The sequence below is a fragment of the Cyprinodon tularosa genome, unplaced genomic scaffold (assembly GCF_016077235.1).
Source record: "Cyprinodon tularosa strain WSP-4 unplaced genomic scaffold, ASM1607723v1 ctg177, whole genome shotgun sequence".
In the NCBI taxonomy this organism is placed as follows: Eukaryota; Metazoa; Chordata; class Actinopteri; order Cyprinodontiformes; family Cyprinodontidae; genus Cyprinodon; species Cyprinodon tularosa.
In genome coordinates, this window is record NW_024038589.1 from 1,697,600 (window position 1) to 1,720,767 (window position 23,168).

The following is a 23,168-nucleotide window of genomic DNA, read 5'->3' on the forward strand; positions in this document are numbered from 1 at the left end:
TGCACGTCTTTTAACAGGTACACGAAAATTCGACCACATTTCCCCTGTTTTAGCTTCCTTACACTGGCTGCCAGTACATTTTAGGATTAATTTTAAAATTCTTTTATTTGTTTTTAAAACTCTTAATGGCCTTGCTCCTTCTTATCTGTCTGAGCTGTTACATTCTTATACACCCTCCCGTTCCCTCAGGTCAGCTGATCAGTTGCTTCTGAGGGTCCCAAAGACAAAATGCAAGCTCAGAGGAGACCGTGCTTTTTCTGTGGCAGCTCCTAAGCTGTGGAACGATCTGCCTCTGAGCATAAGACAGGCCTCTTCTCTTACTGCTTTTAAGTCCCTTCTTAAGACTCATCTTTTTTCCTTGGCTTTTGACACAATTTGAGACGTTTTACTTTGTTTTATTCTTTTTGTATACTAATATGTATTTTACACTCGTTTTTTTCTCTATTTTATAATTTTATTGTATTTTATGATTGTGTACAGCACTTTGGTCCTGTTCGGTGTATAAAGTGCTTCATAAATAAAGTTGGTATGGTATGGTATGGTATGGTAAACTAGATTAAATATTCAAGATTCCTCTTCAGTTTCCATCTCTGCATTTGGGTCCAGTAAGGATCAGGTCTATGCTAGCACTGAGCTAGCTCTGATGGAAATGCTGTTGACTGGAAGGAACCACTTCTGTGCAAGAGAAGCACTTAGACTTAAGGTGTTCGTCCAGAATGGAAATGCTCTCAGGAAGCAGGTGGATGAACACAGACCGACAATCTGTGATCATAACTTGGTCAGCATTTAACAGGCTTTGGTCCTTCCCTTAACATCCACCGTCAACTGCTGGAGAATAAAAAGTTGAGAGAACCTCTTGTTTGGTTTCATATCACCTCTGCAATATGACACCAAAAACCTGTATGGTGGAGGAAAGTAAACAAGAGGTGGAGTTTAAAGGGAGGAAAGATAGATAGATCCCATTCCTTAAGGAAAAACTAAAGCAACTTGCCTGCTTTGGGTGATATTCCTTCTTTGTTCTTTGATAAAACAAACGCAGGTGAGTAGAGCGACTCAGGAAACTCAACAATTACACAAGCTCTTTGTCTAGATGATCAACTAGGAGATTGGAGTCTTAACAACCTAAATAAGAAAATAGATTTGCTGATAAGGTTTGCATTTTAAAGTAATATAAGAATGTATGAAAGGTCATTATTGGTGTTTACAGGTTTCGCTGTGGATTGGGATTCGTAAACATGGCAACTGCTTCCAGCTTTCTGTCTGAAGATGAGTTCCTGTGCTCCATTTGTCTGGATGCGTTCATGGATCCCGTCACCATACCGTGCGGACACAACTTCTGTAAGTCCTGCATCACAAAGCATTGGAGCGTCAGCCGGCAACAGCAGTGTCCTCTGTGTAAAGAGAGGTTTGACCCCAGGCCAGCGCTGCGGATCAACACCTTTAAATCTGAGATGGCTGCTCACTTCAGGAATGCCAGGAGCTTGTCGGGACAAGTAAATACCAGCTCAGGAGGGGTTCTGTGTGACGTGTGCACCAAACCCAAAGAGAAAGCTCTAAAGACCTGCCTGGTGTGTGCCACGAGCTATTGCCAGACTCACCTGGAGCCTCATTTGAGAACCGTGGCGTTGAAAAAACATAAACTGATCCATCCAGTCAGGAAAGTGGAGACAATGATGTGCGAGAAGCACAAGAAGCCTCTGGAGCTGTTCTGCAAGACTGATCGGATGAGTTTGTGTCAGGGCTGTGCAGCGTCCGACCATAAGAAGCACCGGTTGGTCGCGTTGACAGAGGAGTGTAAAGAAAAGAAGAAAGAGTTGGAGAAGAACAGAGTAGGTGTTGAGCAGATGATCCAGCAGAGATTCCAAAAGATGGAGCAGATCAAAAAGTCAGTGAAGCTCAGCGAGCGCGATCGGGAGGAAGTGACAGCCGCCGTCGTTGAGAACTGCTCCAGTTTGATTGAGTCTGCGAGGAAAATTCTAGATCTTTTCATGGAAGTGATTGAAGAGAAGCAGAAAGCGATAGAAAAACGGGCAGAAGGTTTGATAAAAGAGCTGGAGGAGGAAATCTCCAAGCTGATGAGGGAAAGGTCTGTACTGAAGGAGATGACAGAAATAGAAGAGCATTTCCATCTGCTCCAAAACACCCAACACACGACGTTTACCACCAAGGACTGGACCAAGGTCAGAGTCCAGTCCGCCTGCGACGTGACGGTGAGAACAGCTGCAGCGCAGCTGGAAACAATCAGCACAGAGATGGAGAAGCTATGCGCTGGTTTTCAACTTGAGAGAGCCCGCCTGTATGGAGTGGACGTGACTCTGGATCCAAATACTGCAAATCCCTACCTGGTTCTGTCCGATGACGGTCAAAGAGTGAGCTGCGGTGACTTCGAACAGCCCCTACCAGACAAACCGGAGAGGCTGTCATCCTTTGGAGTTTTGGGAGGACAGAGTTTCTCCTCAGGAAAGTTTTACTACGAGGTTTGGGTTAAAGGGAAAACTAAATGGGAATTAGGAGTTGTCCGAGAGTCCATCAACAGGAAGGGCGAGAACATCATTTGTCCTGAAAATGGCTACTGGGCCATGTGGTTAAGAAACGGCAATTACAGAGCTCTGACTGGACCCTCCGTTCCTCTGTCTTTGATCTCCCCGCCCCAAAAGGTTGGGGTATTTGTGGATTATGAAGAAGGTCTGGTTTCTTTTTTTGATGCTGAGGCGGCACACCTCATCTTCTCTTTTACTAACTGCAACTTCAGCAACAAACTCTATCCTTACTTCAGTCCCTGCTCAAGTGATGGCGGCAAAAACGTAGCTCCTCTGATCATCTCCAGCATCAGCCAAACCATAGACTGATCCCCCAGAGACCATCTTATGTCATCTATTTGATGGAAGACGACTTTTTTATAGCTTTCAAATGGGAGCAAAGAACAGAGAGAATAAAGTATTTGGCTGTTTTAGATTGAACTTAATTTCCTATCATTTTCTACATCTAGTTCTGCCATTGATGGTGGAATAACTATAGTACCTATATATGGTATAAAGGAAGGTAGGGATAGATTTGACAGAGTAGAGACTGATATCAAATGTTTAAATGTTATATGAGAGGTACAGAGAGGGCAGCTCTGCTTTATCAACCTTTGTCAACGTCCTTGGCTGAAAAACTGACAGCTGGGATGGTTGATCGAAGGAAACAAACAATAGAAATGAACAAATGAAGTTTGACCAACTTGCTGCTGTTCACATCTATCTAGTTCAGTTACTGTTACCTTCACTGCATACTTCAATATTTTCTAAATATAACAATATATTAAGAGAATAGAAAATGTCAAAACAATAATTTAGTTTCCGATGTGTAAAGTTTGATATAAATATTAAGATAAATGTGTAAACTTAGTGCAGAGTGACAGGTTTGTGTGAAAGTTTGTGGCTAAAGAATAATCTACAACTTCCTCTAATCTTTGGAGAAAGGCTCTCTAATGCCCTCTGGTGGCAGTTTGGATTTTTGAATACAAATTCATCAATTTTATTACCAAAATATTCACTCATCTGCCTTTACCTGCATATCAACTTAAGTTACATTCAGTGACGGTCCAACATTTGCAGCTGTAACGGCTTTCCCTCTTCTAGGAATGCTTATGAGGGTTGGACTAGTGGTTAGAGCAGTGCATTTTTGCTCTGAGAAGTTTGCAAGTACTCTGTTCGATGCCCAGAGCCTGCACTCTGGGTCCCTGAGCAGGACCCTTAACCCAAAACTGTTCCCTGGGCGCCACACAATGGCAGCCCACTGCTCCCCAAGAGTTCATTTCCCCATTGTGAGACAATAAAGGGATTTACATCTATGAGTTAATAGTAGTTTTTCCTGACCGTTTATCCAAAAGCACATTTGTTAAGCCTGGTTCTCAGTCTCTACTGACTACAACCCAATGATGATCCATCTATAGATCTATATGTATTGAGATCAGGACTCTCCACAGTTTGTAAGAGTTCCTCTAGTCCACTCAACTGTGTCTTTATGGACCTCATGTTGAAAGAACAAGGGGTTCCCAACCTTTTCAAGTGTCTGGGCTCATAAAAACACACCGGGATCATAAAAAGTGAAATACAGGTGCTGGTCATAAAATTAGAATATCATGAAAAAGTAGATTGATTTCAGTAATTCCATTTAAAAAGTGAAACTTGTATATTATATTCATACATTACATACAAACTCATATATTTCAGATGTTTATTTTGTTTAATTTTGATGATTACAAATGACAAGAAATGAAAATCTCAAATTCATCATATCAGAAAATTAGAATATTACTGAAGACCAATAAAAACAAAGGATTTATAGAAATGTTGGCCAACTGAAAAGTATGAACATGAAAAGTATGAGCATGTACAGCACTCAGTATTTAGTTGGGCCTCCTTTGGCCTGTATTACTGCAGCAATGCGGCGTGGCATGGAGTCGATCAGTCTGTGGCACTGCTCAGGTGTTATGATAGCCCAGGTTGCTCTAATAGTGGCTTTTAGCTCTTCTGAATTGTTGGGTCTGGTGTATTGCATCTTCTTCTTCACAATACCCCATAGATTTTCTATGGGGTTAAGGTCAGGAGAGTTTGCTGGCCAATTAAGAACAGGGATACCATGGTCCTTCAACCAGGTACTGGTAGCTTTGGCACTGTGTGCAGGTGCCAAGTCCTGTTGGAAAATGAAATCTGCATCTCCAAAAAGTTGGTCAGCTGCAGGAAGCATGAAGTGCTCTAAAACTTCCTGGTATGTGGCTGCGTTGACCCTGGACCTCAGAAAACACAATGGACCAACACCAGCAGATGACATGGCACCCCAAACCATCACTGACTGTGGAAACTTTACACTGGACTTCAAGCAACGTGGATGAAGTGCCTCTCTTCTTTTCCTCCAGACTCTGGGACCTTGATTTCCAAAGGAAATGCAAAATTTACTTTCATCAGAGAACATGACTTTGGACCACTCACCAGCAGTCCAGTCCTGTTTCTCTTTAGCCCAGGCAAGACGCTTCTGACGCCGTCTGTGGTTCAAGAGTGGCTTGACACAAGGAATGCGACAGCAGAAACCCATGTCTTTCATACGTCTGTGTGTGGTGGTTCTTGAAGCACTCACTCCAGCTGCAGTCCACTCTTTGTGAATCTCCCCCACATTTTTGAATGGGTTTTGTTTCACAATCCTCTCCAGGGTGCGGTTATCTCTCTTGCTTGTACACTTTTTTCGACCACATCTTTTCCTTCCCTTCGCCTCTCTATTAATGTGCTTGGACACTGAGCTCTGTGAACAGCCAGCCTCTTTAGCGATGACCTTTTGTGTCTTGCCCTCCTTGTGCAAGGTGTCGATGGTCGTCTTTTGGACAACTGTCAAGTCAGCAGTCTTCCCCATGATTGTGTAGCCTATAGAACTAGACTGAAAGACCATTTAAAGGCTTTTGCAGGTGGTTTGAGTTAATTAGCTGATTAGAGTGTGGCACCAGGGGCCATCAATTTTGAACCTTTTCACAATATTCTAATTTTCTGATATGATGAATTTGAGATTTTCATTTGTTGTCATTTGTAATCATCAAAATTAAACAAAATAAACATCTGAAATATATGAGTTTGTATGTAATGTATGAATATAATATACAAGTTTCACTTTTTAAATGGAATTACTGAAATCAATCTACTTTTTCATGATATTCTAATTTTATGACCAGCACCTGTAGTTTAAGACTAAGATATCACAGCAGCAATTTCCATTTGTTTATTTTAATTTATGCGAGTTTGCTTACTTAAATAAAAAAAAAAAAGCAGCTTGTTGCTGAGGAGACATATAGTTTGCCTTGTGAAGAATCCTGCTCTGGAAGAAATGAGATGTTACACCTTTTAGACTTTTTGTTCAGATTAATATTCACATTTTGCACAATGAAATGTGTGCTGAAGCTTTTGATTTACTGTTAATTCCTGCGACTCTTAATCTGGAAAATATTGCGTTAAAGTTGTTACGCATTTCTACTAACTTTATGTAATTTTAACTACATGCAAATAAAATTGTAATGTAAGTCTTTTAATGATCAATATCCATAAAGAAATCAACAGATATCACTTAAATATGAACAAATGTTATATAGATTTCATCTATTTTTTATGTTTGTCCTTCTCACTTCTCCAAATGTTGTCCAAATATGCTGCTTCAGTGGGTAGCAGATTAATATAAGTTCTAATCTAAGCTAAAGATGGTCATCTGAATAAAAGCATTTAGAATTCATTGTTATTTTTAGGGTTAAGTATGCCTTAGTAATTGGTAGATTACCTATATGAGGGGATCTTCCAGTCAATATTGGGGTCTAAGATAAATTAAACTCAAAATTAACATTAAATCAGTTTGAATAAATCTACCAGATTAAATTTGTGATAAAGCCATATTTATAAAAATAGTAAATTAACAAACTCTTTATGCGGGATCTTTAAAGCAATCTGAAATGTTCTATTATTGCATCTATAACCATCCTTTATAGCTATGGCAGGCATATTGGATGCTGAGAAACCTCAGCAAAAAAAATAACTGTAAAGTCTATATTTGGTCTTTATTATATTTGACTTTCCCATAAAAAATAAAAAATAAAAATAACAGAACATTCTTTGTAATTTCATCAATTTGACACTTTTTAACCTTATTGACCAAATGGAGACGGAATGAAGTATGACATTTTGTTTTTATTGTGTTACATGTGACCATAAACTTTCAAGAAGTTACAGTTTCCATGGAGATACAGTAAATATATTCAATTACTTGAATAGGAAAAGAAGTCGTGTGATGTGCGTATGTGAGGGTGACTGAGGGCGAAACCAGTTTGGACCATCTCTGTGTGAACATGGTGTAAAAAACGAGCAAGGTTTTTTTTTTTTTTTTTTAAACCATCGTTGAAAAAACAAAACCAACATTAAATAAGAAAAGAAAAGTGACCTAAAACTATGAGGTGAAAAAACATAAACCCACATACAAAATAAAAGAGGAATAAATATAACAGTATTTCACAGACACGGTAACAACGTACAGTAAGGAAGGTCGTTTTCCTCCATGTTTGAAAACGAGGGAGTGCGAGAGAACGGAGGGAAACTCTTTCCCCCTGTGGCAGGGATCAGCGTTCAGGAACCTAATGATGCGTCACAATTACTGAGGTGGCTTTTTAGGAGCTGGGCGGGGCTTCTACCTGTGGAGTCAGACTTCATATGGCACATCCACGGCCCGCTACACCGTTTTAGTCCGAGCCTGACTTACCTCTTCTCTTCCACCGCACCACTCCTCCCCTCCCTCCACCTCCACATTTCCCCACGTCTGACTCTAGAAGGCACTGGTATAAACTTATTTCTCCACATTCTACCATCCGAGGCAATGAGGATGCACAGGAACACACGTACGTATACACTCGGGCCAGCCGGGTTACTTCCAGGGGTACAGCTGGCTCCTACCAAATGCTACCGGTCTCCACGCTTCCATCGCTTAACAGTCTGCAGATGGAGGAGGCAATCGGATATGTAAACGTCGACAAGGCTAACATGAGAACAGGCGAAGACGGAAAACAAAACACATGCAAACTGTTCCCCTAAACTTATCTTGAACTTTTATGAGCTGGGCGATTACATTTCTAACAAACAAGTCAGAGGAGAGCGATATGTGCACACAGTCTGTGCGCTGCCCTGGAGCTACCTGGATGTTTACACAGTGAATCCAACAGATCTCTACTCTACACACAGAGTTTGGCTGCAAGTTTTTGTACATTTGGAATGCATTTAGATGCGACAGCTAGACGAGGTCTACGCGCTCTGTAGGGGAGCTCCGTTAATGTGTCTATTCTAGGTTAAATAGTTACACTGTGAGGCTCAAATGCGCCGCAGATGGTGACTGATGCTCTCTGTTGGTCGTGCAATGAAGCCGCTGCATTCAGGCAGTGAAAAAAAGCTGTTTTTGTCTGCTTGGAGCCTTTTTTTTACGTTACTTTTTAAAACATTTCTGCACACCAAATAGTTATTTGCTTTAAGGTTAGTTATCCACCAATCCAGTTCACATGTTAAACTCCCGGTGTTACCTGCCGCTTGGTTTATAACTCAAGCACTAAATAAAACTGTTGTGTTAAAGAAGAAATTAAATAAGAAACTGAACATTCAAAGCAGATTAAAAAGTGGTGAGCACCAGGTTTTAACGTTAAAGTGACGGTTTTATTTTTAGCTAGCTTAATTTATAAGAAAAACCCACCGAAACACCAAGTCCACACATTGTTTCCAGTGAGGTTTGCATCGATATCTGCCATTTTTCTCCTAAATGGCCCTTAAAAAAGGAAACAAAGCTGTCCTCTTCCAAGATAATTTATAAACTTTGATGCCGTTTATAATTTCTAAAACGTATAAACACCCAACAGGAGAAATCTTAGTTGGTCGCTTAAATAGGAATAACCTTAAAGCCCAGAGGGGGATATTTTAAAAGATAATAAAACACTATATAAGGGGAATTTATTTTTGTATAAAAACAGAATGAATAGGTCTGTCTAAAATAATCTATATCCTTTTTTACCTATTCTTTCTAAATTAAAAACCTTTGTTTGAATTAAAGCAGCAAACCCCCTAATGGTAGCCTTCCACTGGGTAAGAATGCTAATTAAAGTCTCCTAATTAAACAAAACTTCCAATCAGAAGGAAAAAAAAAGAAATTAAAAAAAAGCAAAAAATAAAACTACCAGGGATCTGAAAAAAAAAAAAAAAACTTTGGGGCTTAACTGTTACCTAAAAACCCAGATGATGCTTTTTTTTTTTCATTTCCTGCTTGCCGTTGTAGTTTTATTGTCTGATTATTTGAGCCACATCGACCAAATTAGCGGAGTAATCGAGGTTTGTGCAACGTAACGCTAAAAATAAAAAGTAAAACATATAGCAGCATTTATGAAGCGAAATTTGACCTGAAAAAAACATCCGTTGTCTTTATCTGCAGCAGCCTGAACCTCATCGGTAGTGCTGCTATCAGGCTAACAGTTTAGCTAAAGAGTTTTCTAAACAAAGACATGGTGTTTATTTAATTGATCTAATAAAAGTACTGGATTCGGTATCAATAGGTTCCAATAATGGAGCAACGGCGCCAAGTTCGACACGAGAGCCACATCGGTGGAAAACCTAAACCCCGACAAAGCAAAAACACAACCTTAGATGCGAGGCAGTTGTACTATAGCTGTCGTTGAGGTTTGTTCAACTGATAAATGATGTTAAAAACAGCACAGTAAAAGGGCAGTGATCTTTGACATGTTTTAAGAAGATGTATTTCTGTTTTGTTAGCGAGAGCATCAGTTTGGCCCCATGCTGAAGCGATATGATGGACGGAGAAATGCAAAGGTCTCGCATTTCCAGCGCGTTTGTGCCCTGGGAAAAAGAAAAAAACAAAACGGTCTCCTACAGTTTTATAGCTCACATCAGTTTGTACATGCTACTTACAATATACACAAAAGAGGAGTTCTATAGCTTCTATTCCTTCCTTATTGTCTATTTCCACATGTGGAATCCAGAGTTAATACAAGAAGAGCTGATAATAGAAAAATTTCAGTTGCAGAGTTTGGACCATTTTCCTTCCCTTTTTGTTTATCCTGTTTGTTGTTTTTTTGTTTCCGGGCAGATTTCAGGTAAACGGGAAATATGAAAGGAAAATAGTGGAGAAAAAAAAGAGGGAAAGATGAAAAATGAAAGGGATGTGTGTTACAATCTGAGCGGTGGTCCTCGTTTTCTGAGTGAAAAATGTGAAATGTGAAACAGTAGAAAATAAAGACCCCAAAATAATTCAACAGCTAAAAAGATGGCTGCCATCCTTGCCTTTAATATCAAGGCAAAAAAAAAAAAAAGCGTTGCTCCTCTCCTCTTTGAAATCTCTCATCTTCGCAGAGATTCGCTGTGGTGAAGTTTATGAATAAATACGCCATAAAAAACGTCTGTTTGAGTGGAGCCTTCTGCTCTTCAGAACACAGATATATATAGATATATATATGGGTTTATTAAACAGAGAGGAGGAGGGGGCTGGAGGTCCGCTTGTCGAAAAACCTCCATCTTCATGTCTAGATGTCCACGTCTGAGTGAAAGTCAGTGGGCCTCATGGCTGCTACTTGAAAATGTAGTTGATTAGAACCTGAAGTAGGATGAGGAATGCGATGATGACGTAGTCCCGCTGCTGGAGGAAGGAGCTGCTCTCCGTCTGTCCCGCCGTTCGGCTCCGCAGCAGAGTGACGCTCCTGCAGAAACACGGCTTTTTAACACGGCTGGCATATTAGGGCGTTATTGTTGCAATATTATTTGCAAAAAATGTGTATGGAGAGTCATTTGTATCTCAATTTTGTGGTATTATAAACTGAATTGATTTGTGCGTCTATACGAGAATCTGCAAATGTGTAAAATAACTTGAGTGTAATCCGATTTGCAAATGTGTAAAAACAATCAACAAATCTGTAGATGTGTAAACACACAGAGACACTTAAGTCTGAAGTGTTTTCGCTTCAACACCCAGAAATGCAGATAAATCCTTGGTTACAATTCAAGCGGTTTCTCCTTGGCTCTCTTTACATACGTAATTTTTGCAACTTTTCTGCCGAGTGAGATCTGCAAATGTGGGAGACGATTCCTATGTGTAATAATGGAATGCTGCCCTGAGCGCAGGCTCACAGGCTGCGTCTTCTATCCTTTTTTTTTATGCTACAAGAGTTATGTGTCAAGGAAAGATGACTGCTAACAGCAAGATGGATCGGACGTTTGAGGCTACAAATAACCCATGGGTAAGCGATTTTTGGAACAATAATGCACCCATAGGGGGAAGAAGCAGCCTATGATCCTGCAAGCCTGCGCTCAGGACAGCTTCCAGATACTACACACATCTGGAAGACTTGTATACAATGATATGTCTGTATGTTGGGTGTTGAAGCAAAAATACTTCAGAGTTAAGTGTCTCTTTAGGTTTACAGACTGAGCTACACATTTGTAGATCTGAAAACAGATTTGTGGATTTTCAATAAATTGGATTACACACAAGTTATGTTACACATTTGCACATTTGTACAAATGTACAAATCTCCTTTGCAAACAAATATTATTTGCAAACACATTTGCAAATAATATTGCAACAATAATTCCCCCATACTGGCATTGGGATGCGGTGATATTCGACCGGTCGACGCCCTCCTCACCTGTTTATGTCTTCCTGCGTCTGCTTTATCGACTCGATGGCGCTTTGCAGCTCACTCAGGTCTGCACCCTTTTTCCTCATCCGACTGTTATGCTTGCTTTTGTGTCCTGTAATAAAAATAACGGATAGTTATTATGGCGGTTAGGGGTTACCATTTCGTTTTGAAGTCAGAGGCTGACTCACGCTCGCTGCCTGATGAGTCGTGGCGATCGGGTTCTGGTGAAGAGCAGCCACTTTCTGGGCTCTTGGGCTTGTCGCTCTTGTGCTTCCTCTTTGGCACCGTCACCTGATGTACCATTCAAACATGGACACACGAGCAAATATGGCGTAGAGGTTAGACATGGCTCATCGTCAGCAAAAAGCAGATAAAGATAACATAAAAAAGGTCAAAGATAGAAAACTGATCCTAAAAAAGGGGGCAATATTGTGCAGGTGGGGGTTAAAAGCGGTGGCAGTTCAGTGTAAAAAAAAAATACAACCAAAGTAAGTTAATGCTAATTTAGCTTAAAATAAAGGTTTTAGTTGAAAACTAATGAAAAACAAGCAATTTTTCTACCAAAGACACAAAAAAGCACCAGTCTGAAAACGCTGAGAATATAGAGATGACTGAATGAGGTGACTGGGAAATGGTTAATGGTTTATCTATATAATGGTTAGTGTTTGATGAGTCATGCAGACATGAAACGATGATGAAAGAGCAGCCGGTTTAAAATAACAGATTTAAAAAACAAAGACACAATAACTCCAGGCAACGATGGCGGCAGCACAAAGAGATGAAGCGGCAATGGAGGAGGTGCGCCGGCAAGGATGGATGAGGCGGTGGCATGCTCTCTCAGCAGGACAACCTACCTGACACTTGCAATTGTCCCTCCGCGGCCCCTGGTTACTCAGACTAATAAGACTGCCAGAACGTACCATAGGGGTGCGGTGTCGGACCTTGGTCTGGATGCAGCCGTCTTTCTCGAACTGAATCAGGTCGTTGAGCGGATCCCATGGCCTGGTGCTGAGGAACAGAGCGAGCAGGACAGAGTTGGGTCATAGGATTAGAAAGAAAAAATTAAAAAAGAAACTTCTATGCTCTAGATTCAAGCTTCAGGATCGTCTATATTAACCGTTTAATAGACTTTTGCTAAAGGTTATATATATATATATATAAAAAAAAACGTTATTTAGGGTTTCCTATAGGAGTACCACAAGGACGGATTTAGGCTTCTTTCTATTTCTCTTATTTAATCAAAAAATGTAAATATTTCTGCAGCTAATATTCTCATTTATGCAGAGGACACCAGGCTTTCCTTCTTTTCTGAGGTATTTAATGTCTGAACATCAAACCTCGGTTAAGCTGCTGCTGCCTTCATGTTTACAAGTAAACATGACTTCCACACTTCTGATACAGTCCCGAAATTTAAATGTTTTGACAGACTTTGGGAGAGAGGCATTGTACAAAAATTTGGCTGATGGATGGATGGTTGGTTTTTTAATTAATCATTGCATATATGCATATAACCTTTATTGAATCAGGTATGTCTCATTGAGATTACAAATCTATTTCAGATACCTATTAACAGCATACCAATCAAATCAAAGCAAATAAAAACTATGAATATCAAATTATGTTTTTTAATATTAATCTCAAACATGGTTTATACAGGAATGAGTAACTCTTATTTAATTCTCTTAGAAAATAATTTTAAGGCCATCAACAAGTACCCATGACTCTCATATATACACCGCAAAATCCTTCGTCATCATTACCGTCGACAGGCTGCAGTCACGCCCTAAAATTCCTTGTTTTTCAGCCACTTTTGTTGAAATATGCATTTCCCCATTCTCTAGCTTTTTCTCTGCATCGGACTTCTCTTCCGAACATACGGCTTTACGATCAACCGGAAGCTAATATATCAAGATATATCTGATAAAATTGTTTCTATAAACTTTTTTTTTTTTAAATAAAGCAGTTTAAATGCCACAATAATCAAATTTTATGAATTTGAATGCCAATTAAGGCCTTAATATAAAAATTATAATGTAATGACTTTTAAAGATTTTTAATGACCCGTAGAAGCAAGCAGCAGACTTTTATTAAACACTGCAGTTACAGCACCCACCAGGAGATGGCGACCTCACTCTCTCAATAAAGAACAAAGATGCAAATGGATTAACTTTACAGATTCTTGCATTAAGTAACAACGTCTTGTTTTAAGTATTAATTCAATTTGCCTTTAAACTGCTTTTGTTTTTCATCTATTTAATTGTTTAATTGATGTAAAGTACTTAAGTAATTGCCTTTGTAGTGAATTGTTCTATTTATTTCATTGTGTCTTGCCTTAATTGTCTTTTTTTTTTTAAAGCTACATTCAAAATGCATCACAGCTGTAAAATCTGGGTGGTGTAGAGAGGAGCCACTCACTCGGCATATCTGTAATGCCATTCTCCGCTGATGGGGTCCTGCTCGAATAAGGCCGGGACCCAGTCCTCGCATTTGACTTTGCGTTCGCGGGCTGCCTTCCTCTGAGCTTCCTCCAGGATGAACTTCTCGTTGGTGGCCTCTGTCTGGTCCTTGCTGTTGATGGCTCGGGTCACATGCTGCCACAGCCTGGATGGGGGCCGAACATGGAAAGCTGCTTTGGTAATCAACAAAAGCTGCAGGGAGTGCTTCAAAGCTAAGGTTTAAATCAAGGTGCACCTCTCTGACTCAAACTCTCCCTGCTCTTCCGGTGGGACGGTGTAGCGGATCAGCCGGTTCTGTCTCAGCTCTGGTGTGGGGTCCCAGAAAGTATCCATGATCCCCGTCTTCTTGTCATTGATGAAGATCTCGCTGTCCTGTTAGAGAAAAAACAAACGCAGCTATTTCCTGTTTTCAGTAATTGTTGGAAGATGACGGAAAAACTAAACGTGGTTTTATCGTACCCAGTGTCCCTCTAGAGTAGCCAGCACTTCCTTTCCCAATTTGATCTTCCCAGAGATCTGATTGACACAGTCGCCGCTGCCCAGGAACGGCTGAGGGAGAAAGAGAAGCGACAGGAGGAAGGAGAGGTAGAGGAGGAAACGAGGGAGGGGGGGAGCGTTGGGAACAAGAAGCAGAATGGAGGACAACCACAGGACAGTAAAACCAAAGAGTAATAGATTGAGAAAAATGATAAACGTACTTATTTTAGTTACCATTAAAAAAATTTAAAAAAACACGACACATATATTTTTTTTAATTTATTCGAAGCTTTTTAAACTACTACATACAACACATGGAAAGACTCTTAACACTCCTAATCTGACATTAAATACATTTAAACTATCGTAAAATTATTTTGTTTGTGATGTTAAAACCAAATGTAAAAAAAATCATTCAAATCTATAAATTTTAACCAGATTAGTTCATCATGTTTTTATTTTGCTGAACTGATTACTTTTGCTTCTAACTGGAGAAGCCCTTTGGTTAATCTCACTGTTTATAAACGTCTAATAAGAATAAGTCAGGGTAATCTGAACTACTTCTTCATAAAAGCAGCAAACCGCGTCTATTTCTATTATAATGACCCACAGTTCAAATACCTGTCGCTAGTTTATGGTAGCATAAAGCAGTAGGTAATGATGGGAGTTGCAGTTGGGTGATGGGGTGTTGTATTGGGGAGGGCAAAGAGGAAGGATGGTGGACATCAGACAATCAGAAACATCACATAAAAAACATTTCTGCTCGCTAGTTTAACACAAAGGGTGTTTCTATTTAGATGACCTACTATTTGATGATCAACGTAAATCTAAGGTGGGAAAATTCAGACTCACCTTCAGTTTGAACTCTAGCTGAGCGCTGTAGCCCGTTTTCTCACACGCTATGGTAACCTGACCACCCAGCTCCAAGGTCATAGTTCCATAAAGAATACCTTTTATATATCAAAAAGAGCAAACAGACACGTTTCAGTCGGTACAAATAAATCAGAAAGCTAAAAAAAGCTTCAAGCTTCAGTTTCTAACCTTTACAGTGAGCGTACGGCATGTTCATGACGTAGTCCTCCCCTCGGTTGAGGAAGGTAAGCCGAGCCTCTCCGTCTAATATGGCTGACAGCGAGTTCCCTTAAAGATGAACAATCATGTGGAAACTCGTTAGTAGGAGCGACCTAACGAGGGAGAACTGAGAACGTTGAGGTTGATGGTACCGTAGAACTTGGACTTGGCGAGGATGCTCCCACTGAGGCAGAAGCCATCTTTCCTGTTGCTGACGTAGAAGGCCGACACGGGGGGATGGTGAGAGACCTGAAGGGGGTTTAAAGGAACACAGAAATAAAATGCTTTTAATAGCAGACATGGGTGAGAGCTATGGAGTAACTTTGAACAATAACATTTATTTTAGTAGTAGTTCTATAAAGGGTTAATGAAATAAACAGGTGTAAATTGATGATAAAATAGATTAGAAAATACCATTAAATAAGGAAACAAACTTTTTAATTAAGAAAAGTAAGTGATATTTCTAAGATAAATACATTTATATTTAAATGTTTCATTCTAAATCTATTTCATGGCATCTGCAGCAAACCTCTTGTTTTATTGAAATCATAATTTAAAAGCTAACTTGAAGTATTTAAAGGCAAAATTATTAAATTTTTTATTTCATGTAATAATGTTACATTCAGTTATTTAATGATGTATTAAATAATACATTTAGTCGTTTAACAGGCTCATTCATTTAGTTTAATGGATCTTAATTGCATTCAAGCCATGTGATTTTTTTAAGCAACAACTCAAAATTTTAAAAACATTTATTGAATGGTTTGGCATCTCTGTCTGGACAATTTGGATAGATAATTTTTTTTTTTTAAGGAATCATTATAAACATGGAAATAAATTACATTCATCTGCCTTTATGTAAGGCTGGGATCACCGCTCTCATACCTGTTCTGCAATGTAAAACGTTTTGCTGTTGGTCTTCTGATGCAGCCACATGCACCGATACGTCTCTCCAATAATAGGGTTGTAAGGTTTCTTCAACCCCTGAATCAAATTGTAAACATTTATTAGAGGAAATCAAAACAAAACACAAACAACTCAACATAAGGCGGTTGAAACTGACCTTTGGCTTCTTGTAAAAGCCAGAAATGTACCATTTCACCACCTTCTTCATCCGGTTGTAAGCATTCTCTTCAACTGCAGCTCTAGAAGGAGAATCACCAACTTATAACTTGATGTGTTTTATTTACACATCTTGTTCTAATGAGGTTCATGCACAGAGCACCCTATTAAATAGAAGCACTAACATAATACAAACCAACGTGTGTTAGCACAGTGCTCATAAATCTAACAAGGTTCTGTTGCCTAAAGAAAAAAAAAAAAAGGTGCTTTATGTATTTTTGAAACTTAAAATGTGGGAAAAGAGAAGGTCTGACTTCACCAATTAGTTTCACCCTATTTACCGCATGATGGATATGGTTCCTAAGCTTTACAGCAGGGGGCACCAAAACCCCACGGCATGCTCATATAAATTAGTGATGGATATTTTATTTTAGATAATGGGACCCTTAATGTTTTCATAAGAACCTCAGCGGTTGTTCATTTAACATAAAGTGTACGAAGGTCTTACTCTGACAGGAAATCTGCGTGGTAGTAGTAGTCGGACAGCTTGTCCAGGAAGGATCTGGGCTCCAGAATAAACGTGGGCAAGACAACCTTGGACAGATCCATGCCTGGTCGCACTTGCTTCAGCAGAGTCCAGATGAGAGATTTGTTCTCCTCGGATACAGTCTCCGTCTGAGCAGCCTCTCCGGCCTGAAACAGGAAAGGGTCCCAGATGTTAGCAGCTCTAACAGCTCCCATCAACAACAAAACCAACCGCAGTCCTTCCATTTGTCAACGTTATACTCCCCACTGTGGGGGGTTGTCATCGCCTTAAGCCGGGCTCACGCTGTACCATTTTTTTGCCCTTTTAGGGCGATTCGGCAGTCGTTCGAGAAGTTTTTGATCGGGCCAACTCTAATCATGCATCGTGTATTGTACAGGGGGTTAAGAGGGGCAATCAGCCTCTCACAACCACCAGCCGATCAGGAATCATAAGGTTGGGAGAGAATCAAACATGTTTAAAATTCAGTTGGGCATGGGCAGATCACCCAGGGAGCATGCACACACAAGGATTCTTCTTCTTCTGCAAGTGAAATGTAGTTCTTTCTGTAAAAAGTAGCCATTTTTGCTCAGCCATGTCTTTGTCCAAATGCGTCGTCGCCTTTTCTTTTTAGGGCTTTCAGCACACAAAGTGGCAGAAATTGCCAAGGCTGTCCGTTTCACTCTAGTGAGTTTCATATTTAACAGGAGACCTCTTCTACTCGTTTGGCTTCTGGATAGACGAGTCCGAGTAGCGCCATCTCACTGCGACGCTGAGTCCGACCTGGTTTTTAGATGTACAAAGTGAGCAGGTAGATCGCATCAGAGCGTCGGGCCACACAGTGTGAGAACATACATCATAAGCTGTGAACTCACACTGTACAACGAAACCTGTTAGCTGTAGCTGCGTGCAACGATTAAAAAAAATCTATGTATTTAAAATAAAAAGAGTTGAACTCCTTAAAGTTTATCATTCAATTTGGAGGAAGGCGGGTTTTCTACCTCCCCCAACTCTTCGTGCGACTGCTCCATGTAGGGGGTTTCCCTCAGATGCTCATTGGGGTCCAGGTCGATGTAGGAGTCATCCTGCCGCTCTGATGTGTCGCTGTCGCTCTCCTCACTTTTTTCCAGGCCCTCTGGGTCGGACTCCTCGTGGTCCTGTTCTCCCTCCCTGTCTGATTTATCTGAGTACAGGTCCGGGTCTTTCAGATGGTCGCTGTCGTTGAACCTTAGCAAAGCGACAAACAAGAAAACATTCATTGAGAATAAAGTCCAGCTTTAGTTTATGTGACAGCTTTTTTAAATAGCGTGCAGCCGAATGAAATGGGTAAAAAGGGGAAACTAATTTAATTGGATATTGGCTGCCAGTCGCTGCAGAGGATGCTGAATAGTGCTACTCACTGGAAACCGTGGATGTTGTGCGCCCTGAGGAGGCTGTAGAAATTAATGGAGTGCTCTCCAGCCGTTGACACAGCGCTCATGTCCTCCTTCCCCTCCCGGATCATAGTCCTCTTTAGCAGACTGGAACACTTTAGGGCCAGCTCCAGCGCATCCATCCAGCATCGACCTGAGGAAACAATCCTAATTACAAAACCAGCTCCAACATCCACTAGAGGGAACAAAACTACACTCCCTATTCTGGCATTCGTCATCATGTCATCAAAAGTAAATGTCTAAAACTGATGGAGCAAGAAGGCAGTAACCCATATAGCAAATAAAAAGTTAAACAAGCTAACACTGGATTAGCTCAGCAATAATACATATACTTTAATGGAGGGGTTCCAAAGTGGGGAACAGTTTTCACAATCACTGTGCTGTGATCCCTGTGCCATCAAATAAGCAGATGTAACTATAGCTTAAAAAATTAATTGGATTAATTGTGATTAATTGATTATAGACATGTTTATTTATTTAATCCATATTAATGTATAATGTAATTTTGTCATATTTTGAATCGTCAACTAATTTAGTAAGGGATTAATCGCTTACTAAAGTACAGAGACTCTAAAACATGCCTTTGGCTGACAGAGTGACCCTCTTAGAGCAGTAATTATGCCAAAATGTGATATATATATATATATAGCATTTAAGATGGGAACATTTTCATCTGCCAATATGCTCTATCCTGAACTCCATAGGAGTTTTAAATTCATGTGATTTTATACTGCAAAACATATTTTTTAAGGAACCTTTTGGTAGCAGATTATAAATAAAATATATATAAATATATATAAATATATATAATCAACAGGTTAATCGATTAGAAAAAATTATCATTAGTTGCAGCACTAGATTCAATATTAATTTATTTACACTACTCTATACTCATTTATAAATTGACTTTTTTTAAGTTCCAATTAATTATATAACTCATCTTTATTTATCTTTTTTTTTTTACTTTAAATTATGCATTAGAGAAATAAATAAAGAAATGCTAAATCTGCTAATTCCAGGGTATATTTATTTATCTAATCCATATTTATATAGTTTATGTCATATTTTGGATTGGCATTGATCTTACGCATAATTGACAACTTTAAGATGGAAAGGTTGTTTTGTTTTACTTTAAACATTTTAACCAAAAGGAAAAAAAAAAACATTCATTATTCACAGTTCCTTCCTGCTCCAGAGGGGACCCATGCTCCATGTTTCAGCACATCCTTAGAGACTCCTTAAAACAGGAAGGAACATACAACAATATTCCTCCTTAAAACAGGAAGGAATATTGTTGTATGTTTCAGCACCATGGATAGAGACTCCTTGAAACAGGAAGGAACATTGTTGTATGTTTCAGCACCATGGATAGAGACTCCTTGAAACAGGAAGGAACATTGTGGTATGTTTCAGCACCATGGACAGAGAAAACACACTTGTCCACTCCTTAAAGCTGAAATTGGCATTAAAAACCTGCTTTGATTAAATCCCTAATGAGGTAGGCATAAAAGTTTAAAGTTCAGCTATTGGGAAAGCATTTTTCATTTCATTTATTATTAAAAGTACATCTAAGTTTAAGGTTTTAACAATAGAAAAAATGTGAAAAGTTATAAGGTGTGAATAATTTTGCTGAGGAAAGTACTAAGTGAATGTGTTAGTTTGAGTCTTAGTGGTTTAATCGTTTAGAGACCACAGCCCATCTCTTACCGTCAGATTCTGACGCGGCTCGGAAGATGAGGTGGCTGCTGGGTAACGGTTGCGTGATGGAGCCCACTGCTTCTCCTTTAGGTCCCTGATGAAAGAAAAAGACAGAGATCGGAAGAAAAGATAAATACATCATTAAGTCTAAAATCAAATGTTGAATAAGTTTGAAGACCAGGATGTCAAACCTTTGGCAGCTTCTCATTGTTTTTCATGTTTTTTTTTTTTACATATATGTCATTTAATATTAGTACAGATCCCATAATGGTAAACTACAGTGAATCAATCATTATGCAAAGGAACTTATACATAAATATGAGCAGACAGAGAGGGCAGATGCTGAATGAGTGAGGAGCTAAATTTTGGTGAAGCAGCAGAGTAGGACAGCTCTTTAAAACAAACACAAATGTCTCAGAGCTTTCATGGTCCGTGATGAATAACAAATTACAGCTCAAGAGGCCAATTGAGAGCAGAGAACAGTGGAGCGTGTGGGCTGCCAAATATGAAAATGGCTTCCTGGGCGAATAATCTTCTTTGTCCTAAATTACAGCAGGATGTTCTCCTAATTATAACTTAATGTCCAAATCTGGGTATGAAACAGATCCCCTGTTTGTATTTTCTCTTACTTCAGAGTAGGAAAATTGCAAGGATATAAAAAAAAAGGCATTTCAACCCCCCTGCTCGTCGGGTTAGCAAACAATGCCCATGGATAGGCATGGTGGAGGATGTATGATGCTGTAGGGTTAAAAAAAAAAAAAAAAAAAAAAAAAAAAAAAAAAAAAAAAGCTCCTTTAAAAATGTATCTGACGCTTTTTTTTAATTTCAGGTAAGGAATCGTTACTTTCGGAAGCTGCTTAGAATTAATTATCGATCTTTAGTTGGTATTTTCTGACCTTAACAGCCCAGATGGACTGCTCCAGTGGATGGAAGAGCTTGAAGCAGAAGCCATCCTTCTTGGAAGGCCTCTCGATGAGTTCGCAGGCATTTAGCAGTACCGTTCCCACCCACTGGCCGTTTTTGTGAGTCTTGTATATGAGCAGGACGCCTGGTTTCAGCACACACCACAGCTTGGTCCAGCTCTTAAGCGTGCCTCGGATCTGAAGACAGAAGAACAGTAGGTGACCACTGATCTGATCTACTTCTGCTTCCAACAGTTCTACGTCGTTCCGCTAAAACATCCGTGAAAATAAGTTACAGAGGAGAGCCGGCCCACCTTCAGCCAGTCGGCCATGACGATAACAGAGGGATCTGTGATGGTGCTGAGCAGCTCCTTGGTCGCCCTCTTCTTCTCTTCTCTGTAGTTCTTTTTCTGTACCTGCAGATTGCACAGGAAGAACAAGCTGCATGTCACGGTTTGCTGTTGTTGTTACATTAAAACAACAGCTGAATCTGAGAAATAGTTTCTCACTACACAAATACTCTAAACTCAGAGTATGCTACAGAAATCCATGATTATACAACACACAACCTGGATAAATGTGTATTTTTACAGCTTGCGACGCCTCTACCGGGAATCAGAATCCGGATATGTGGGACTTAAGCTGATTTAGAGCTTTCTCACCTTGAGGGACTCCTTCTTGGTGAGCTTTCCACCAGACGTGGGCACGTCTTTATCTGAGCCATTGTAAAGCTTGGTTTCCGACTTGAAAACGCAGAAGAGGGAGGAAAAAAATGTAATAAATTAAAGAATCAGTGCTTATTCCACCAGGTAAACATCCTTAAGCACTTGTGGAAAATGAATGAAGAAACAACACAGACAAACAGCACGTGTTTGCTTCAAAGGGGGTAAATACTTTTCACTGCTAACAATTAATGATTCTTTACAAACTGGACGGCAGTTGATTTTACCAGGATTACTGACAGATATCCACATCTACTAGACATAAAGCTGAGTGGAAACAAGAACTGGTGCTGCTTAATATTTTAAATAATTTCTAAATCATCCCGGTGGGGGCCGACTCTCTTAATGCAAGCCTGGGAAAGTTAAACCGTGGCATAATCCAACAGATTAAATTATTCTTATGACGACAACTACAATAAAACACACAGTTGTTTGCTTTCTAAGCCTTTATCAAGGTTTGTTCTTGTTACCTTGCTCTTTGATATGGAATTAGAGTCCTCCTTCAAAGGCAGAGGCAGCAGGTCCTCCTTCACTCTCTCGAAACCTGGAATAAAATGTAGAGAACAGAATATGTTGAGGTTCACTTCTAACAGGTCTGTTTTCTCCTATTGGTCAAAATGCCTCGTTGATTTTGTCCTCTTCCTTCTGAATTCACTCAGACACCAACATATTTTATTCCAATTCTCAATATGACCTTTTTTTCTTCTGAAATAAAAATGTAGAGAAACGTTTAGCTTTATTTAGTGTTAGGCTAGCTGTTTGAATAAGGAGATCTAAAGCTGTCCCGGTGAAAGGGGTCAGCTCAAGAAAAAGCAGGACCACCAAGAATAAAAATGTCGATTTATTTGGTTTGTTGACTGTTTTAATATTGAAAAAAGGTTTATAGAGGTTTAAATTTCCTGATCTCAGGGTAAAATAGGCATCAAGCTAAAGCCTGATAAAAATATGTCATCAGTGCTGAGGTCAAGAGAACCTTATCCAAAGACGAGCTTGACTTCCACTTCAGTAAAGTCTTATTCCAATTAGTGTGTTTTTAAACCAATTCCCCAAACCAAACGAGAGACCCCCTGCTGGGGGCACAGGAGTCAGAGACAGTGCTGGTTCCACAGGGACAGGAGGGCCTGTGAATATTTGATGCGTTCTTTTCCCAAACCCCAGGACACCGGCGTTCTGCTGAGAGAGCAGAGGACCGCCTGTGGCATCTTTTTTTTAAATGGCATGTCTGTGATATGGAGCAGTAAGGTGGTTAGATTCACAAATCAGACCGGCTTAAAAAAAAAACACTGGAAACAAAAGCTACATCCTCTGCTCCTCGGCTTCAACTAGCAAGTTAAATGTGTGACTTTTTCTCTCTTAAAACACTTTAGTATAGATTTGTAAATTTGTGTCCAAGTAGTCTACAGAAAGTTCTGAAACCTCGTCTTTTGGAGAGAAAAAAATCCAAGAATATATCAGCTGAAAATAATCTCTATGGTCAAACAGCTATGATTTGGACAAGAAGTGTCTAGTAACGAAGTAAAAATACTTTGTTACTGTACTTAACTGCGCCTTTTAGGTATCTATACTTTACTCCATTCCGTATTATTCCTCCTACTTCTGACTTCTACTCTACATTTTCACAGAAGTATCTGTA

General features: G+C 39.6%; 2 protein-coding genes across 14 annotated transcripts in view; one reads left to right on the plus strand and one right to left on the minus strand.

The window, feature by feature from the left end:
- The first annotated feature begins 947 nt into the window (after positions 1 to 947).
- LOC119781426 (E3 ubiquitin-protein ligase TRIM21-like) lies at positions 948 to 3,494 on the plus strand. The gene is made up of 2 exons (XM_038281895.1): positions 948 to 1,039; positions 1,208 to 3,494. Exon 2 carries the CDS (start codon positions 1,236 to 1,238, stop codon positions 2,847 to 2,849), a length of 1,614 nt encoding a protein of 537 aa, XP_038137823.1. The 5' UTR covers positions 948 to 1,039; positions 1,208 to 1,235; the 3' UTR covers positions 2,850 to 3,494.
- A 6,378-nt stretch (positions 3,495 to 9,872) lies between these two features.
- osbpl8 (oxysterol binding protein-like 8) overlaps positions 9,873 to 23,168 on the minus strand; it is an 84,538-nt gene continuing 71,242 nt past the window's right edge. For 7 of the 13 annotated variants that reach the window (XM_038281879.1, XM_038281880.1, XM_038281886.1 and 4 more), the window contains 21 exons: positions 22,006 to 22,079; positions 21,476 to 21,556; positions 21,128 to 21,229; positions 20,808 to 21,011; positions 19,921 to 20,005; positions 18,181 to 18,346; positions 17,782 to 18,007; positions 16,766 to 16,950; positions 16,259 to 16,340; positions 16,081 to 16,179; positions 15,348 to 15,444; positions 15,166 to 15,264; positions 14,977 to 15,074; positions 14,746 to 14,751; positions 14,107 to 14,196; positions 13,883 to 14,019; positions 13,607 to 13,792; positions 12,046 to 12,199; positions 11,380 to 11,482; positions 11,198 to 11,303; positions 9,873 to 10,252 (listed from right to left, as the gene is read on the minus strand). In XM_038281879.1, the coding sequence (XP_038137807.1) occupies positions 10,123 to 10,252; positions 11,198 to 11,303; positions 11,380 to 11,482; positions 12,046 to 12,199; positions 13,607 to 13,792; positions 13,883 to 14,019; positions 14,107 to 14,196; positions 14,746 to 14,751; positions 14,977 to 15,074; positions 15,166 to 15,264; positions 15,348 to 15,444; positions 16,081 to 16,179; positions 16,259 to 16,340; positions 16,766 to 16,950; positions 17,782 to 18,007; positions 18,181 to 18,346; positions 19,921 to 20,005; positions 20,808 to 21,011; positions 21,128 to 21,229; positions 21,476 to 21,556; positions 22,006 to 22,079 (2,510 nt within the window). In that variant the 3' untranslated portion in view covers positions 9,873 to 10,122. The remainder of the gene's footprint in view (positions 10,253 to 11,197; positions 11,304 to 11,379; positions 11,483 to 12,045; positions 12,200 to 13,606; positions 13,793 to 13,882; positions 14,020 to 14,106; positions 14,197 to 14,745; positions 14,752 to 14,976; positions 15,075 to 15,165; positions 15,265 to 15,347; positions 15,445 to 16,080; positions 16,180 to 16,258; positions 16,341 to 16,765; positions 16,951 to 17,781; positions 18,008 to 18,180; positions 18,347 to 19,920; positions 20,006 to 20,807; positions 21,012 to 21,127; positions 21,230 to 21,475; positions 21,557 to 22,005; positions 22,080 to 23,168) is intronic. The other 6 variants (XM_038281881.1, XM_038281878.1, XM_038281889.1 and 3 more) reach the window with 3 other exon arrangements.

Bases quoted from the DNA above. Each gene is read 5' to 3' on its own strand.
- LOC119781426 (XM_038281895.1), top strand. From the start codon at position 1,236: ATGGCAACTGCTTCCAGCTTTCTGTCTGAAGATGAGTTCCTGTGCTCC.